This window comes from Schistocerca americana, chromosome 3, assembly GCF_021461395.2.
Source record: "Schistocerca americana isolate TAMUIC-IGC-003095 chromosome 3, iqSchAmer2.1, whole genome shotgun sequence".
NCBI classification, from domain to species: domain Eukaryota; kingdom Metazoa; phylum Arthropoda; class Insecta; order Orthoptera; family Acrididae; genus Schistocerca; species Schistocerca americana.
In genome coordinates this window covers 766,847,775-766,867,349 of record NC_060121.1, presented here as the reverse complement: position 1 = coordinate 766,867,349, position 19,575 = coordinate 766,847,775, and the positions used below count along the sequence as shown (strand labels likewise).

The following is a 19,575-nucleotide window of genomic DNA, read 5'->3' as shown; positions in this document are numbered from 1 at the left end:
ATTCTCAATGCATTTGGCAATACGTGTAACGACATTCCTCTCAACAGCGAGTAGCTCGCCTTCCGTAATGTTCGCACATGCATTGACAATGCGCTGACGCATGTTGTCAGGCGTTGTCGGTGGATCACGATAGCAAATATCCTTCAACTTTCCCCACAGAAATAAATCCGGGGACGTCAAGTCCAGTGAACGTGCGGGCCATGGCATTCACCTGTCATGAAATATGCTATTCAATACCGCTTCAACCGCACGCCTGCTATGTGCCGGACGTCCATCATGTTGGAAGTACATCGCCATTCTGTCATGCAGTGAAACATCTTGTAGTAATATCGGTAGAACATTACGTAGGAAATCAGCATACATTGAACCACTTAGATTGCCATCGATAAAATGGGGGCCAATTATCCTCCCTCCCATAATGCCGCACCATACATTAACCCTCCAAGGTCGCTGATGTTCCACTTGTCGCAGCCATCGTGGATTTTGCGTTTCCCAATAGTGCATATTATACCGGTTTACGTTACCGCTGTTGATGAATGACGCTTCGTCGCTAAATAGAACGCGTGCAAAAAATCTGTCATCGTCCCGCAGTTTTTCTTGTACTCAGTGGCAGAACTGTACACGACGTTCAAAGTCGTCGCCATGCAATTCCTGGTGCATAGAAATATGGTACGGGTGCAATCGATGTTGATGTACGAGCATTCTCAAGACCTACGTTTTTGAGATTCCCGATTCTCGCGGAATTTGTCTGGTACTGATGTGAGGATTAGCCGCGACAGCAGCTAAAAGACCTACTTGGGTATCATCATTTGTTGCAGGTCGTGGTTGACGTTTCACATTTGGCTGAACACTTCCTGTTTCCTTGAATAACGTAACTATCCGGCGAACGGTCGGGACACTTGGATGATGTCCAGGATACCGAGCAGTATACATAGCACACGCCCGTTGGGCATTTTGATCACAATAGCCATACATCAACACGATATCGACCTTTTCCGCAATTGGTAAACGGTCCATTTTAACACGGGTATGTATCACGAAGCAAATACCGTCCGCCCTGGCGGAATGTTACGCGATACCACGTACTTATACGTTTGTGACTATTACAGCGCCATCTATCACAAAGCGGAAAAAGTGGTCCAACTAAAACATTAATATTTCTTTACGTACTACAGGAATATGTAATAAAAATGGGGGTTCCTATTTTAGAAAACACAGTTGATATCCGTTTGACATATGGCAGCACCATCTAGAGGGCCAACCATAGCGCCATCTGGTTTCCCCCTTCAAGCTAGACGAGTTTCGTTCTTTGTAATTTTTTCGTTTTATGCTTATTTCGTGAGATATTTGGCCCGGTCACTATCAGTGGACCACCTTGTATAGAGAGACACAAAGAGATGACAGTCAGTTCGGCTGAATGAATGAGTGAGATTGGGTAAGTGGGAATGGATGGGTATGAGCGACTAGTGGGTGTCAGCGAGTTACACTTAGGGGAGCTTTTGGGAATGAGAGGTCAGTTGCGTGTCAAAAAGAAGCGGTAGCACGCTCGCATGCCAAAATTTTCAGAAAAAATTTTAAAGATGTTGAGCAATGTAGAATAAGGAAGCTGTCAGCAATTTTTCAGGCAGAGAGTTTTAATAAACAGGAGCATAATCGCCTTCTTTGCGCTCCGAAAGGAGCATTTTTCCTCCAGTCGTTTTCTAACTACATAAATGATCTTTTGGATAGGGTGGATAGGAATGTGCGGCTGTTTGCTGATGATGCTGTGGTGTACGGGAAGGTGTCGTCGTTGAGTGACTGTGGGAGGATACAAGATGACTTGGATAGGATTTGTGATTGGTGTAAAGAATGGCAGCTAACTCTAAATATAGATAAATGTAAATTAATGCAGATGAATAGGAAAAAGAATCGTGTAATGTCTGAATACTCCATTAGTAGTGTCGCGCTTGACACGGTCACCTCGATTAAATATTTGGGCGTAACATTGCAGAGCGATATGAAGTGCGATGTGAGCACTATGGGACTTAACTACTGAGGTTATCAGTCCCCTAGAACTTAGAACTGCTTAAACCTAACTAACCTAAGGACATCACACACTTCCATGCCCGAGGCAGGATTCGAATCTGCGACCGTAGCGGTCGCGCGATTCCAGACTGTAGCGGCTATGAAGTGGGACAAACATGTAATGGCAGTTGTGGGGAAGGCGGATAGTCGTCTTTGGTTCACTGGTAGAATTTTGGGAAGATGTGGTTCATCTGTAAAGGAAACCGCTTATAAAACGCTAATACGACCTATTCTTGAGTACTGCTCGAGCGTTTGGGATCCCTATCAGGTCGGATTGAGGGAGGAGATAGAAGCAATTCAGAGGCGGGCTGCTAGATTTGTTACTGGCAGGTTTGATCATCACGCGAATGTTACGGAAATGCTTCAGGAACTCTGGTGGGAGTCTCTAGAGGAAAGGAGGCGATCTTTTCGTGAATCGCTGCTGAGGAAATTTAGAGAACCAGCATTTGAGGCTGACTGCAGTACAATTTTAGTGCCGCCAACTTATATTTCGCGGAAAGACCACAAAGATAAGAGAGATTAGGGCTTGTACAGAGGCATATAGGCAGTCATTTTTCCCTCCTTCTGTTTGGGAGTGGAACAGGGAGGAAAGATGCTAGTTGTGGTACGAGGTACCCTCTGCCACGCACCGTATGGTGGATTGCGGAGTATGTATGTAGATGTAGATGTAGATATAGAATATTTAACCGTGTAGTTCACTTAATCCTAATTCGACATTCGCTGCTTGACGCCTTCTCGATGTAGAAGTCGTACATCACCTAAATTCGCTTCCAGGTAACGAGACGTGCTACACATTCGACGAGGAGGCGGCGGCACCCGCCGAGCCGGCGGAGGCAGCGTGGCCGCGGTGGGAGGTGGAGTTCCGGCCCGAGCCGTGGGCGGCGGCGGTGGCGGCGGTGGTGTCGCTGGGGCTGGCGGTGTGCGTGGCGGTGGGCGCGCACCTGGCGTGGCGCGTCGCGGCCGGCGACGTGCTGGAGGGCCGGCCGGCGCTCACGCTGCTGCTGCTGCTGGCCACGGCCGCCGCGCTCGCCACGGCCGCCGCCTTCCTGGTGCGCGCGCGCGACCCGCCGCTGCAGGCGCTGCTGTGCGCCGCCAGGGCCTCCGCCGCCGCCCTCTCCTACGCGCTGCTCTTCTCCCTCATGCTGGCGCGCGCACTCATGCTCGCCGCTTGCGACGCTGACGGCGCCGTCGCCAGCAGTTTCCTCAGCCACGTCAACGGCTACCTCCAGGTAAAACGCCTGTCACCTCTGGGCAGCTCCGGAACAAAAACGACTCTCACTTCTTTCAATTTTGACACTGTCGAGTTGTGCCGCTATGACGCACTCTAAGCTACGATGGACTCAGTACATATCACGCGGAAGCGATGTTTATTACTGTAGCACTATACAGAATGCTGAATTTGTGAGCGGAATGGAGTACTTGTTTGCGTCAAGCGTGATTGACAGACATGAATACGTTCTCAGAAAGTCTATAATTATTAACTTTCAGTTTACAGCAAGCCCCTCCGGAAAAATATGTAGTTGTACTAAATGTTAAACTACTGTACTAAATGTTATTCTCATAGACAGTCGGATAATGTTGCGGAAGCTGTACAATATTTCGACGAGACAGCTGCCCGTCATCTTCAGGTCCTTATTGACATGTTGCTCTTTTTTTTTCCTATATTGTAATTTCATTTCCCTGCCCCTATGGGGCAGGGGAGGGCTGGCAGCAGCACAGTCCACTCCTCTTCAGCCAAATGGCTTTAACAAAAATACAAAGGGAACTCTTACGCAAAAAATGGGGGTAAAAAGGGCCACATAAAATACAGTAAATGGAGATGATGGGACTTAAAATATACACTAATACGGAGACATTCCTTCTTTCACTTTCTTTCTTTCACTGGTGCCATGTCCCCCACTGATGCAGGGTCGACATTGTTAGGAAGTGAGAGTCGTTTTTGTTCCGGAGCTGGCCTTCCTGCCACCACCCCATACCCTCCGGGATGGAATTAGTGTACCCTTACCGTCTCCATTGAGTGTAATTAATGGAATAGTGCGAGCGTGTTCAGATGTCTGTGAGTCTTGTAACTGAGGCGGAACGTGGGGACCAGCCCGGTATTCACCTAGTGGGATATGGAAAACCGCCTAAAAACCACATCCAGGCTGGCCGGCACACCAACCATCGTCGTTAATCCGCCGGGCTACCCGAGTCCAGGAAGCAGCACGTTAGTGCTCTCAGCTACCCTGGCGGGTGGCACTAATACAGGGACATTGGCGGACATTTCAAAAGTCGACATAGAGTTAAAAGAACACAGCTGGAAATGCGTTGTGTACTTAAAATCAATGGAGTCAAACACAAGTTAAAAGGCAGTCACAGTATAAAAATCACACAGAGCGAGACACTTAAAGAACAAAACCACTGGAAACGACAGAACACTCACAAAGAATAAAAACCGCTGGTACAGACCTGCCGAAGGACTGGATGTCAGAGAGGAGGAAAAAAGAGGGGAGGAGGGATGGGGAGTGGGAGGAAGAGGAAAAGGGGTGTAGGGGGCACACCAAGAGGCAGGAGATGGGCAGGGCGGGAGATGAAGAAGGAAGACAATGCAGGAGGGAGTGCAGAGACACCGAAGGGGAGCAAGAGAGAGGGAGGGGGAGTAGAAGGGGAAAGCCGCTCAGGAGACGGGAGGGGGGAGGAAGAGGGAAGGGACCCCCGAGGAGGAGGCAGGAGGAAGGTGGGGTTAGAGTTGGTAGGAAGGATACACGTCAGGGCGGACTTCATCATCCAGGAAGGCTAGATGCTGGAAGTTGCGTTGGGAAAGGAGGTGGAGGATATGGAGATGGAGAGAGGGTGTGACACAGTGGTAAAGGCGTGGCAATGGGCTGGGGGTGGAGAGGAAGGGAGACACCAGGCGGTGAGGAGGATCGAGGCGGCGGACAATATACAGGGTGCACATGGGTTCAGGGAAAGGGAGAAGGTGGGGAAAGGGGATGAGTTTGTAGAGGATGCGCGTGGGGGATAGAATGTGGATGCGAAGGCGAGGTAGAAAAACTATCCTCTTAGAGTTCTCAGTTCCATGATCAGGGGGCACTGGATGTCACCGTGCTCTGTGATTCGTCTAAGGCGACGTTATAGCCTTAACCCTTGGCGCCTGCGCTCTTCTACCGAGTCAGCGTAAATATTGGCGAGCCATTGCAACTTAAACAGTTGTTCTTACTGTGTTCAGTGTGAGCACCGTTCGTCACACGGCACACATCCAGTCGAAAGGCGACTTCCTCCTAAACCTTGATCAGTATGTCTGGAGTGATTGTTGCAACGACTGTTTCAAACCTGTTTCTTAATTCGGGTAGATCAGCTCGGAGCGGAAGCACAAACGCATGATCCTGTATGAATCCCCAACGGTAAACATTGCATGGCATCAAATCGGATGGAGGTGGCGCCCATGCGAAACAAGCTCTGTCATCCGGCCCCTTATGACCAGTTCAGCGGTTGGGTACAACGTCGTTTAACCGTTCTCGTAGTGGTTTATGCCAGTTAGGTGGCATTGCTACGAAATAAGGGTCTATGGTTACGCTTCTTCCACTTGAGGAAAGAGCCATAGATGTGCGGAACATAAGAAACACCGAGTAAGAAAGGATCATAATCTTTCCGGCAAGATGACACAAGAAAAACCAATAAATGGGAGTCTGGTTGCAACTGTACCGTCCTTTGGGGATTTTCTGACCTAAAGATGAGCACATTATGTGTGTTCACATTTCCACTTAGATGAAATCTCGATTCATCACTGAAGACGAGACGATCCAGTAAATCTTCATCGTATGCAGCAACATTTTGTTTGTAAAGCTGGCACATAAACTATAGTCTGTAGACTTCAGAGCTTGTAACAACTGCATACTGTAAGGACACACTCAAGCATATCCTTAAAGATCTTCAGACAGACGTCAACTAGCCTAACTAACAGATATATTGGGGCTACATGTGAAAGACCTCGCTAGTTCAATACGCTCTTCAGTCACTGTTAGTCTTCCCTTACTATTCCTTTTGCAAAGACGGCCGGTATCTTCAAACTTATGATACCATCTACGGATGTTATTATCATTTGGAGGATTACTATTGGACCTAACAAGGAACGCATATTGCACTGCAACAACGGATTCAGTCCTTGCAAACAGTAAAACACAAAAGCTTTCTGTTCACTAGTCGCCATGTTTGTTACTAGCGCTTTCTACCAGAAGACTCAGAAAACAGTGCATGCGCATAGACACAGGTATACAAACAAAACTGTTTGAGTTTGTCTTTCATTTGATGTATTATTTATAATTGTAAATTGAATGTAATTGGTGCTACCGATACTCATTTTTAAACACCCGGTATAACGAAAGCTTCCTTGGAGCATCCCGATGTTACATTCGTTTCTGTGGCGCATTCCCCATCCATTACAACATACTGGGTTCTATTAGCTAAATATTCCTCAAACCAGCCACATATTTGTGAAGACACTCCAGACGATCGTGCCTTGGTTAATGGTCAACGGGGTACCACAGTGTCGAATGCCTCACGGAAATCTGTGAAGACGCAATCTGCATCTCTTGCTTGAACACTGTCGTATAGGAATAAAACAATTTATGCTTGACACGGGTGGTTTTTCACGAATCCGTGCTGTTTCTCTGAAAAAAATTTGTTTTCCTCTAGGAATGTCATAATGTTTGAGCTTACAATTTGCTCTAGGATCGTGCAAGAGGCGGCCGTCAGCGATGTTGGTCTGTAGTTCTGAACAACCTGTTTATCAATCTTTTTGTAAAATCCAGCCCAGGTTGAGATCATGGCCTCGACTGACCCTATAGTTCATCAACCAACACCATTTACCTTCACCTCCTGCGTCTGGCTTAACAATTATCGCTGCCACGCAGCTCGTGTTTCTCTTCACAATAGCTGAAGACCATAGAAATGCCCCCACAGGAAACCCATTTCGCGCAGAATAGGGTGGCGGGAAACTTGCTGTTAGTGTCGGATGATTCTTTCTACAATAATAAACATGACTACATATTGCACCTTCAGCAAAGAAATATATCTTGGTAATCCATTTATTTACACGATGTACTCATCCAATTTTCCAGCTTTTTTATTTTTCCGCGCATTTTCTAGTCGTATTTCATGCAGCGTTTTCGTTTACATTGGAACCTATTACAGGTATTACCATTAACTCGTCAACGGAGTAAAACAGGCACCATTTAGTGCTTCTTTGTTGAAGTTGGCACATAACTCGAAAACTATTTCTCTCAACTGATCTCGTACGGCAATCCCTAGCAAAAAGAGCGACACGGAACTGTTCCGATGAATAACACTCAACGAAATTGCATCTGTCATTGTTAAATATGACATAACATGCAACACTTAGCAATAATAACCGATAAAATACACTGCCTGGGTAAATAAGTGAAGCACCCAGAAGCCATCGGTCGCGAAATGAAAACAGCAGTGAAAATCAAGAATATTTTATTTGCAACACTTAGCTACACCTTGCATCTACTTCTCTACGTAACCGCCTCTCCGACTGAGACATTTGTCGTAGCATTGTACCAACTTTCCAGTACCGTCGTCGCAGAAAGCAGCCGCCTTTGCTTTCTGCCAATTCCGTACGGCTAACTGCAGCTTATTATCCGTGCCAAGATGTTGTCTTCATACGCAGTGGTTCATGTGGACAGAGATGAAAATCGGAGGGAGCCAAGTCTGCTCCGTGTGGTGGGAGTTCAAACACTTCCCATCGAAAACAATGAAGGAGCGTCCTCATCGCCCTGCAGTGTGCGGCCGGGAGCTGTCATGAAGAAGGAACTGCACGAAAGTTACACTACTGGTCATTAAAATTGCTACACCAGGAAGAAATGCAGATGATAAACGGGTATTCACTGGACAAATATGTTATACTAGAACTGACATGTGATTGCATTTTCACGCAATTTGGGTGCACAGATCCTGAGAAATCAGTACCCAGAACAACCACCTCTGGCCGTAATAACGGCCTTGATACGCCTGGGCATTGAGTCAAACAGAGCTTGGATGGCGTGTACAGGCACAGCTGCCCATACAGCTTCAACGCGATACCACAGTTCATCAAGAGTAGTGACTGGCGTATTGTGACGAGCCAGTTGCCCGGCCACCATTGACCAGAGGTTTTCAATTGGTGAGAGATCTAGGGAATGTGCTGGCCAGGGCAGCAGTCGAACATTTTCTGTATGCAGAAAGGCCCGTACAGGACCTACAACATGCGGTCATGCATTATCCTGCTGAAATGTAGGGTTTCGCAGGGATCGAATGAAGGGTAGAGCCACGGGCCGTAACACATCTGAAATGGAACGTACACTGTTCAAAGTGTCGTCAATGCGAGCAAGAGGTGACCGAGACGTGTAACCAATGGCATCCCATACAATCACGCCGGGCGATACGCCAGTATGGCGATGACGAATACACGCTTCCAATGTGAGTTCACCGCGATGTCGCCAAACACGGTTGCGACCATCATGATGCTGTGAACAGAACCTGGATACATCCGAAAAAAACGACGTTTTGGCATTCGTGCACCCAGGTTCGTCGTTGAGTACACCATCGCAGGCGCTCCTGTCTGTGATGCAGCGTCAAAGGTAACCACAGCCATGGCCTCCGAGCTGATAGTCCATGCTGCTGCAAACGTCGTCGAACTGTTCGTGTAGATGGTTGTTGTCTTGCGAACGTCCCCATCTGTTGACTCAGGGATCGAGACGTGGCTTCACCATCCGTTACAGCCATGCGGATAAGATGCCTCTCATCTAGACATGCTAGTGATACGAGGCCGTTGGGATCCAGCACGGCGTTCCGTATTACCCTCCTGAACCCACCGATCCCATATTCTGCTAACTATCATTGGATCTCGACCAACGCGAGCAACAATATCGCGATACGATAAACCGCATCGCGATAGGCTACAATCCGACCTTTATCAAACTCGGGAACGTGATGGTACGCATTTCTCCTCCTTATACGAGGCATCACAACAACGTTTCACCAGGCAACGCCGGTCAACTGCTGTTTGTGTATGAGAAATCGGTTGGAAACTTTCCTCATGTCAGAACGTTGAGGGTGTCGCCACCGGCGCCAACCTTGTTTGAATGCCCTGAAAAGCTAATCATTTGCATATCAAGCATCTTCTTCCTGCCGTAAAATTTCGCGTCTGTAGCACGCCGCCTTCGTGGTATAGCAGTTTTAATGGCCAGTAGTGTACGTTGTGGGGGCTGCATAAAATGAGGCGAAATCTCTTACAGGCACTCACACAGGGTGACAATTACTGGACTATATGAAACGAAATCGTCATAACTTCTGAACTGGTTGCGTTAGGATGTTCAAACTGGAGAGTTGGCTGCGGGACATGCTGGGAATTAGTATGCACATGTATGGTTTGGTTTAGTAATGAAGCGCACTTTCATTTGGATGGGTTCGTCAGTAAGCAAAATTGTCGCATTTGGGGGACTGAGAATCCACATTTCGCAATCGAGAAGTTTCTTCACTCTCAACGGGTGACTGCGTGATGTGGTCGGCCGTTGTGGCCAAGCGGTTCTAGGCGCTTCAGTCTGGAATCCTGCCTGGGGCATGGATGTGTGTGATGTCCTTAGGTTAGTTAGGTTTAAGTAGTTCTAAGTTCTAGGGGATTGATGACCTCAGATGTTATGTCCCATAGTGCTCATAGCCATTTGAACCATTTGAACTGCGTGGTGTGCGATGTCCGGTCACGGAATTATTGATGCGATATTCCATGATAGCACAGTGACCACTAAATAGTATGTAAAGGTTTTGGAAGATAATTTCATCCCCATTATCCAAAGTGACCCTGACTTCGACAAGAGGCGGTTCACGCCAGAGGGAACTCGACCCCACTGAAACAGGAGAGTGATGTTCTGGAGGAGCACTTTGGGCACCACATTCTGGCTCTGGGGCACCCAAAGAATGCCATGGGTCTCGATTGGCCGCCATATTTTCGGGATATGAACACATGCGACTCCTTTTTGTGGGTCTACATTAAAGACAAGGTTTACAGCAGTAACCCCAAAAACATTGCTGAGCTGAAAAGAGCCATTCAGGAGGTCATCGACAGCATCGATGTTCCGACACTTCAGCGGGTCATGCAGAATTTCGCTATTCGACTGCGCCACATCATCGCCAATGATGGCAGGCATATCTAACATGTCATAAGCTAAATCCGAACATCTGCAGTGATGTATACATGTTGAATAAAGTGTGTGCAGTGCGTAGTTTGTAACTAATTTACTTTTCTTTTCATATAGTTCAGTAATTGTTACCCTGTACTGAGGGAGAGACACTATTTTCTAGGCACCTACACGAGCTCACTGTGCGCTCACAACTAAAATGAGCAACGTGACGCGCTAGATGGGCCTACTAGAGGCACTATTTAACACATTTATGCAAATCTTAATCGTATTTTCACTGTGGTTCTCATTTCGCAATCGAACGGGTCTTGCTTTCCGAATAGCCATCGTAACTTCCAACACCTACAGACAATCAGCGGACAGTCGCAATTTTCTACGTCAGGTAGAACAGCCATCAGAGTGCGTTAATGTTGTTCACGTTTAGTGTATTTACTGGGCCTAGTAGGTTACGCAACGGACGTGAAAAGCGCCATACACTGAGTGATCACTGTGAAAGACGCAGAGGTGCCTGACACTCGTATGAGGAAGCGTCGTCACCACCTGACAGTCTGAATGGGGCGTCATTGTGGGCCTCCGTTTCGACGACTGGTCGAACCGCGCAATGTCCATATTTTTGGAGCATTCGAATGCGGTGCAGTGTTGATCTGATTGAGAACGTGAGGTAAGGAACACCGATCGTCAAGATTCCGGTCGACAGTGTCTAAGCACCACAAGGGAGCATATCGAGCACCAAGCGCAGTGTCACATCTTGACGTCTGCGCCGGCCATCTGAGAACCAATAATAGATCTTCTGGAACATTCTGTGTCATCCTGCGCCACTAAGAGGTCAAGTATGTTTTCGCAACTACTCATAGACAAACAGCGGCCATATTAGAGAATTACTGTTGCACCTGTAGGTTATCCTTAACACCGAAATACAAACAGCTGCATTTGGATCTTGAATGGGAGGCATGAACTACTGATGAATGGCGTTGCATTGTGTTCAGCTATGAAAGGGGGTTCCACATTACCCCTGACGACCGTCGTAGGCGAGCTTTGTGGCGACATTGGAGAGGCCCCAATCTTCCAGTGTTTTGGGGAGTCACAGCAGCGTTATTTCTGGTGTCACGGCTGAGGAGCCATTGGGTATGACTACAGCTAGAAGTGACGGAGGGAACTCGGACAACACAGAGGTGCACCACACACATTATGCGTCCTCCCTTGTCACCTCTTATGCGACAGTATCGTGGTGCCATTTTTCAACAGGGCCATGCTGCTCACATCCAGTACCTTCATCTCTCAACTGTATGCTTGATGTTGAGGTACTCCCATGGACAGGAAAATCTCCAGACCTGTCTCCAGTAAAAAAGTATGAGACCAGCTCACATATCAACTCCATCCCTGTTCCAGTGCCCTGTTCCAGTGTCTGGGACATGAAAGACTAGTTACAACTGTTGTGGGCCGAGGTTCATCATGAGAGTATTCAATGGCTTAGTGACATCCTTCCAAACAAATCAGTTCATGCATTCAAGCCAGAGTGAGTGGTACGTAATACTGGTAACTTGGCTCATACTGCCGCATTCTTTGTAAATTTGATTCAAGTCTGTAATCACAGAAATCACATATCTTCTCAAAGCGTGAAGTTTCATTTCTTGGTACTTCATTTAGTCAGGATGTGTATTAACCATGTAATTGTAAGGAAGAAAATGAAAAAAAACTCACGAGGAACCCCCTGAGTGTGAGGTTGCAAAAGGCCAATGATGTCTACAGCATTAGAAGCCCCACATATTGTCTACCATGCAACCATAGTATTGGCTGCTAATGGCATCAGGGGGCGGGACTGGAGGTATCCAACGGCGAGCGCAGCACAAGACTACAGAGCGTAGTTGAACTGCTTGGTCGATGAGAAACAAAAGTGCTACAGTGCTACTGTTGTTGATACAAAGCAGGGCAATGGCAACGACAAGGAAAGCAAAAACATCGGATTATATGTCGCACAAGTTGACATTTCATCAGAAAGGAACCCCAGGAACTTCACAGAGTGAGAAAGAAGTGGCAGTTGAAATATTAGCATTTCTGCTACGTGAATCAGAGGAATGTGTGGTGCCGTATACACTCGATCGTGCGGACAGTATTCATGAGGAGTACGATGATGGCGATACGTGCTTAAGAAGTGAAAGTGATGTTGAAACAGGTGTCGAACCATGTAATTCATCACCCTTGTCGGACAAGGAGTCACAAATCCCGTCTCCATTGAGACGCAGTAAAGGATAATCGATGTCAGAGGAAGTATGCTAAACATAATTACCTACACTCCTGGAAATGGAAAAAAGAACACATTGACACCGGTGTGTCAGACCCACCATACTTGCTCCGGACACTGCGAGAGGGCTGTACAAGCAATGATCACACGCATGGCACAGCGGACACACCAGGAACCGCGGTGTTGGCCGTCGAATGGCGCTAGCTGCGCAGCATTTGTGCACCGCCGCCGTCAGCGTCAGCCAGTTTGCCGTGGCATACGGAGCTCCATCGCAGTCTTTAACACTGGTAGCATGCCGCGACAGCGTGGACGTGAGCCGCATGTGCAGTTGACGGACTTTGGGCGAGGGCGTATAGTGGGCATGCGGGAGGCCGGGTGGACGTACCGCCGAATTGCTCAACACGTGGGGCGTGAGGTCTCCACAGTACATCGATGTTGTCGCCAGTGGTCGGCGGAAGGTGCACGTGCCCGTCGACCTGGGACCGGACCGCAGCGACGCACGGATGCACGCCAATACCGTAGGATCCTACGCAGTGCCGTAGGGGACCGCACCGCCACTTCCCAGCAAATTAGGGACACTGTTGCTCCTGGGGTATCGGCGAGGACCATTCGCAACCGTCTCCATGAAGCTGGGCTACGGTCCCGCACACCGTTAGGCCGTCTTCCTCTCACGCCCCAACATCGTGCAGCCCGCCTCCAGTGGTGTCGCGACAGGCGTGAATGGAGGGACGAATGGAGACGTGTCGTCTTCAGCGATGAGAGTCGCTTCTGCCTTGGTGTCAATGATGGTCGTATGCGTGTTTGGCGCCGTGCAGGTGAGCGCCACAATCAGGACTGCATACGACCGAGGCACGCAGGGCCAACACCCGGCATCATGGTGTGGGGAGCGATCTCCTACACTGGCCGTACACCACTGGTGATCGTCGAGGGGACACTGAATAGTGCACGGTACATCCAAACCGTCATCGAACCCATCACTCTACCATTCCTAGACCGGCAAGGGAACTTGCTGTTCCAACAGGACAATGCACGTCCGCATGTATCCCGTGCCACCCAACGTGCTCTAGAAGGTGTAAGTCAACTACCCTGGCCAGCAAGATCTCCGGATCTGTCCCCCATTGAGCATGTTTGGGACTGGATGAAGCGTCGTCTCACGCGGTCTGCACGTCCAGCACGAACGCTGGTCCAACTGAGGCGCCAGGTGGAAATGGCATGGCAAGCCGTTCCACAGGACTACATCCAGCATCTCTACGATCGTCTCCATGGGAGAATAGCAGCCTGCATTGCTGCGAAAGGCGGATATACACTGTACTAGTGCCGACATTGTGCATGCTCTGTTGCCTGTGTCTATGTGCCTGTGGGTCTGTCAGTGTGATCATGTGATGTATCTGACCCCAGGAATGTGTCAATAAAGTTTCCCCTTCCTGGGACAATGAATTCACGGTGTTCTTATTTCAATTTCCAGGAGTGTACATGAAAGATCATCCGCAGTGTAGTAAAGAAGCAATTGTGAACATATTTCGAATGAGTCTGTAAGAATATGATCGTATAGTGCATAAGAAAAACTACTGATATTCAAGGTAGGACAAAGCATATTCGTTAGAAAAACTGGTGCTTGCACGTTTCAAAGCTGCTCGATACAATTTACAGGATGTGCGTGGTAATGACGTACTACATTATCCACGTCAAATTGCGCGACATAGTTTACAATGATTTCCAGGGAAGCAGTGGATGATTGCGTAACTTCAAACATTGCCACAGAATTGGAACACGTAAGATAAATAAATTACAAACAAAGCGCATTCGGCACGAAAATTTGTAGATGAGATACATAAACTTATCCCATCGTTCAGTAAGGAATTTGTTGTCAACTGTGACCAATCGAAATTTGAAGAGGAAAGCCAGACGAAAGGAACTCTGGAAATTAGAGGTATCAAAATAGTTCTATCAAGATCAACTAAGATCAGTGCCTTAATGCATTCGTTTCAATTATGCCGACTATTAATCGGGATGGTAAATTGTCTGGGAAGTTATTTATTGTGCTACCAGAAGTTGGAGATGCTCTGCCCCCTACGATTCTTTCTCGTGTGAGTGATCTTGAACGAGCAGTATGAGATATTTACGTCACAGCACGCGAGAATGGGAAAATGGGCTAAGAGATAAGCTTCAGGACCGACTGCTTCGCATTCAGTTGCATGCCATCATTAGTTCTCATCACTCCGTTGCACCAATATGATTTTATATACATTGTAAAGAACGCATACCGAGCTCAATGTTCTGCACGGTTGTAACTCCCAAGGAGTTCGCCTTCGATCTTGATGGTGCCAACCTCTGTGATCATTGTGGCGCGCCATTTTTCACTCGATCCTGAGTCGTTTGTCTTGAACATTTCTTGAATGTCGACGACGTATATTTTGTGGAGTGTAATACATACATCCCACAGAAGGTTGATCTCTGCACCAACAGAACACTCATTTTCTGTCGCACTATGGATGTACACACATCAAATAAAGTTGTGCATCACTCCGGTTCCCAGACGTTGAGTGTGGATAGTGTATCACAGACACAGTCCCTTTAAGTGTTCAGAGATGTCACTAAACCCGCCCTTAGATGTAAACAACCATGCATGAGCAGCGCCTATTGGACGGCGGGGCTCCGACAGCCGATCAGTTGCAGTCATTCCACCAGGTTCGATCGCGTCCGCATTGTTACTTGTGCCAGGAAGGGCTCTCAACAAGGGAAGTGTCCAGGCGTCTGAGAGTGAACCAAAGCGATGTCGTTTGGACGTGGAGAAGATACAGAAAGACAGGAGCTGCCGATGACAAGCCTCGCTCAGGTCGGCCAAGGGCTACTACTGCAGTAGATGACCGCTACCTATGGGTTATTGTTCGACGGAGCCCTGACAGCAACGCCACCATGTTGAATAATGCTTTTCGTGCAGACGCAGGGAGTCGTGTTATGACTCAAACTGTGCGCAATAGGCTTCACGATGAGCAACTTCACTCCCGACGTCCATGGCGGGGTCCATCTTTGCAACCACGACACCATGCAGCGCGGTACAGATAAGCCGAATAACATGCCGAATGGACCGCTCAGAATTGGCATCATGTTCTCTTCACCGTCGCGTATGCCTTCAACCAGACAATCGTCGGAGACGTGTTTGGAGGCAACCCGGTCAGGATGAACGCCTTAGACACACTATCCAGCGACTGCAGCAAGGTGGAGGGTCCCTGCTGTTTTGGGGTGGTATTATGGGGGGCCAATGTACGGCGCTGGTGGTCATGGAAGGCGCCGTAACGGCTGTACGATACGTGAATGCCATCCTCCGACCACAGGGCAACCATATCGGCAGCATATTGGCGAGATATTCGTCTTCATGGGCGACAATTCGCGCCCCCATCGTGCACGTGTTGTGAATGACTTCCTTCAGGATAACGACATCGCTCGACTAGAGTGTCCAGCATGTTCTCCAGACATGAACCCTACCGAACATGCCTGGGATGCATTGAAAAGGGCTGTTTATGGACGACGTGACCCACCAACCACTCTGAGAGAATCTACGCCGAATGGCTGTTGAGGAGTGGAACAATCTGGTGCCTTAGTGAACTTGTGGATAGTATGCCACGACGAATACAGGCATGCATCAATACAAGAGCACGTGCTACTGGGTATTAGAGGTACCAGTGTGTACAGCAATCTGGACCACCAACTCTGAAGATCTCGCTGTATGGTGGTACAACATGCAATGTGTGGTTTTCATGAGCAATAAAAAGGGCCATCGAAATACTTAAACACCGTAACAACATGAACAGGGAGGATGGACTCAGGCTTGCCCCATCTTGGCTGCCAGCAATCAGAGCCCAACAGACCGCACTGTCAACACGAGGCACGAGCACTACCGGTGAGTAACTGCCGCCGCGTGGCCGACGTCCGGCAGTTGGTAAACATCAGCAAACTTCTCATTCGACGGTGGCCACCAATCATGGTACATAACACAAGAGCCAATGGACAACAGAGGTCACGTTCTCCCTCCACCATAGACAATTAAAATAAAGTTCCCTCTCCTTCTTCCTGAAGTGACCAATGAAACTAACTACCTTTTTAAAATTATGACGTAATAGCATGCGCAGTGAACACTAACAACAAAATATAAAGGACAGTGCATAGCTAGAACACACCATTAGACCCAGAAGAAGGCCGCTGTAATCGTGGCTGAAACGTTAGGTTTTCTATAGCAGAAGTAGATTTTACATTATGACGCAGTACCAAACCCAGAAAACTTTTCAAATAGTTCAAATGGCTCTGAGCACTATGGGACTTAACTTCTGAGGTCATCAGTCCCCTAGAACTTAGAACTACTTAAACCTAACTAACCTAAGGACATCACACACATCCATGCCCGAGGCAGGATTCGAACCTGCGACCGTAGTGGTCACACGGTTCCAGACTGTAGCAGTTAAAACCGCTCGGCCACACCGGCCGGCTGAAAACTTTTATGTCGGCGAAAATGATGTTTATGTTGATCTCTATTTCAAATTTCTGCACAGGTTCCGGAACTCTCAGAACCGAGGTGAGTCATTATGATTATCGTGATTGTTAACATAACATTTCCAGACAAGCCTTACTAAAGATTGAACTTACGGCCTCGCACTAAAGGGGTTCCTCGTCAGCACGCATTAAACGATCCCACAGAACAGGTAGCTGTCCTAAACTGGAGCATAGTGCTAGCAGCAAGTGTTGTAGCGGCGTGGCTGAAGGTCTGTAACCGCTGGTGGGCCGCTACGTCTGCAGGCCTCGTGGCATTGTCTAAATGTGTGCCTTTCTTTGCAAGCAGGCCTCACCACACCACTTCCTGCCCGAGGAGATTTCGACTAAGGGACCAGGCATGTCAGCCGAGAGCGCTAATGCGCTTCTTCCTGGACTCAGGTAGGCGCGCCGGCCCTGGATCGAATCTGCCCGGTGTATTAACGACGTGGGCCGGTGTTTCGGCCAGCCTGGATGTGGTTTTTTGGCGGTTTTCCACCTCCCGCTAGGTGAATACCGTGCTGGTCCCCACATCCCGCCTCAGTTGCACGACACGCGGACATCTGTAAAGGTTCCGCACTATTTCATAGTTTACACTAGACGCAGACAGCTGGGGTACACTGATTCCTTCCTGGCGGGTATGGGGTGGCAGCTGGAAGGGCACCTGGCCACGCCTTTAAATTAACCTTGCCAAATCCGTTGTAACCACGCCGACCCTGCTCACATTGCGGGACTCAGGCGCAAAGTGAAAGAAAGAAAGAAAGAAAAAGATTTCGACTGAGGGAGGCCGGTACTGTGTCCGCAGAGCTCGCTGTGCTTCCTGATGGCGCTGACGCCGTCGACGCTGGTGCTGCAGTTCTGGCTGGAGTGGCCGTCGGGCGCGGGGCAGCGCGAGGCGTGCCGCGGCGGCGGCGTGGCGCTGTCTCTGCAGCTGGGCTGCGACGCGCTGCTGCTGCTGCTGCTGGTGTCGGTGTCTCCGCTGGCGGCGCGTTCTCGCCGCAACTACCGCGAGGGCGCCTGCTTCCTGGCGGCCGCGCTGCTCAGCGCCGCCGTCTGGGCCGGCTGGCTGGCCGCCTTCTTGCTGGCCGGCGACGCGTGGCGCGACGCCGCGCTCGCCTCGGGGCTCGCCGCCACCGCCTGCTGCGTCGTCGTCGCCGTCTTCGTGCCGCGCACCTACCTCATGCTGTCGTCGGCGGTGCGCTCGCACCTGGCCAGCGCGCTGCCCGGCTCGCTCGCCGCCTCCGCCTGCGCCCTCAACTCGGCGGCGGCGCTGGGCGGCGTCGCGGGCTCCCAGCAGGGGCTGTACGCCTCCGTCAACGCCGACCTGGCGGGCCCCGGAGCCGGCGCCGCCGCCGGCAACTTCTACTCGCCCGACGCGGGGCTGCCGTTCGGCGGGTCGCCGCGCGTCCACAGCAAGCTGTCGCACTTCTGACACGAGGAGTCGGCGGCCGGAGACTTTGAAGCCTCCGACCGCCACTGGGGACGGGGCCGGACCGCGTCCTCCTCCACCGCCGGCAGCTCGGCAGACAGCGACACGCGCGTTGCCGACGACAAGTTCTCCGTCGTCTGCAGTCACCCCAGGGCGACCGACCCCACCACTGATCTCTAACTGCGGCGACTCTCAGTAGACTGGCTCTCCCAGTCACTGGTCAAAAACCCCTGACGTCTGCTGATATGACGCTCGTATCCGAGATGCCGTGTCTCGATACGTTCCGGCATCGCTCTACAGCATAGATATTTAAGGAGACGAAATTTGACGTCATGAAATTGGAGCACCACACCCGGTTTTTAAAAATGCTGTTTTGTTCACTGATGCCTTGATCGCGTTTGGTGTATTTATCACAATTAACCAATTTCGCGTCTAACCAGTTAACTCAGGATCAGAATCTCCTCAATAAAGTAACACGTCAAGTAATCATCTAGCGCACATCTCTTTTAAAAAAAAAGCTGGTTCAAAAAAGGAATTGAAACACCCTGTGTAAGTCAAGTCGTCTACAGTCAATTTGAAACGTCCCCTTTGAACAATTATCCATGACTGTGCTTAAACTGACACACAATATTTTAAGCGCAACGCAATCTGACTTTCAAAAATCCCTGCAAAAGAATGGCCCTGACTAACATTAACCTATACGTTTCACAAATCACTTACCTCACAAAAATCTTGGTTACTTGAACTACTGCAATACAGCGAGCGCCACTACTGCCAGCTAAATAAAAGATTCTAACTACTGACGGCACTAACTACTGATAGGCACAGTTAGCAAAAGAAAGATTTTGATAGGGAACAAACAATGTATTTACCTTAATATTGTTCAAAAGTCATATTATATACATCAGTTCATGACATCCAGTCTTACAAATGTACTGTCTCTGATGGACACACGTCCAGATCATCCGCTCTCAAAAATCCGCCATCTCACTTCCCCACATCCACCACTGCCGGCGGCTCACCTCCAACTGCGCAACGCTACGCGCTGTTAACATCCAGCTGCCCAACACTACAATGGCAGACAACAATGCAAACTAGCCACAGACTGCACACAGCACAGCCAGTGATTTTCATACAGA

The 19,575-nt window shown here is 49.1% G+C and overlaps 1 protein-coding gene across 1 annotated transcript in view; it reads left to right on the top strand.

Annotated features, from left to right (window-relative positions):
- The window catches only part of LOC124606383, a 302,259-nt gene extending 283,820 nt beyond the window's left edge, over positions 1–18,439 (top strand). Inside the window, exons 8-9 of the mRNA XM_047138364.1 lie at positions 2,839–3,293; positions 17,813–18,439. Of these exons, the coding sequence (XP_046994320.1) occupies positions 2,839–3,293; positions 17,813–18,439 (1,082 nt within the window). The remainder of the gene's footprint in view (positions 1–2,838; positions 3,294–17,812) is intronic.
- Positions 18,440–19,575: the final 1,136 nt, after the last annotated feature.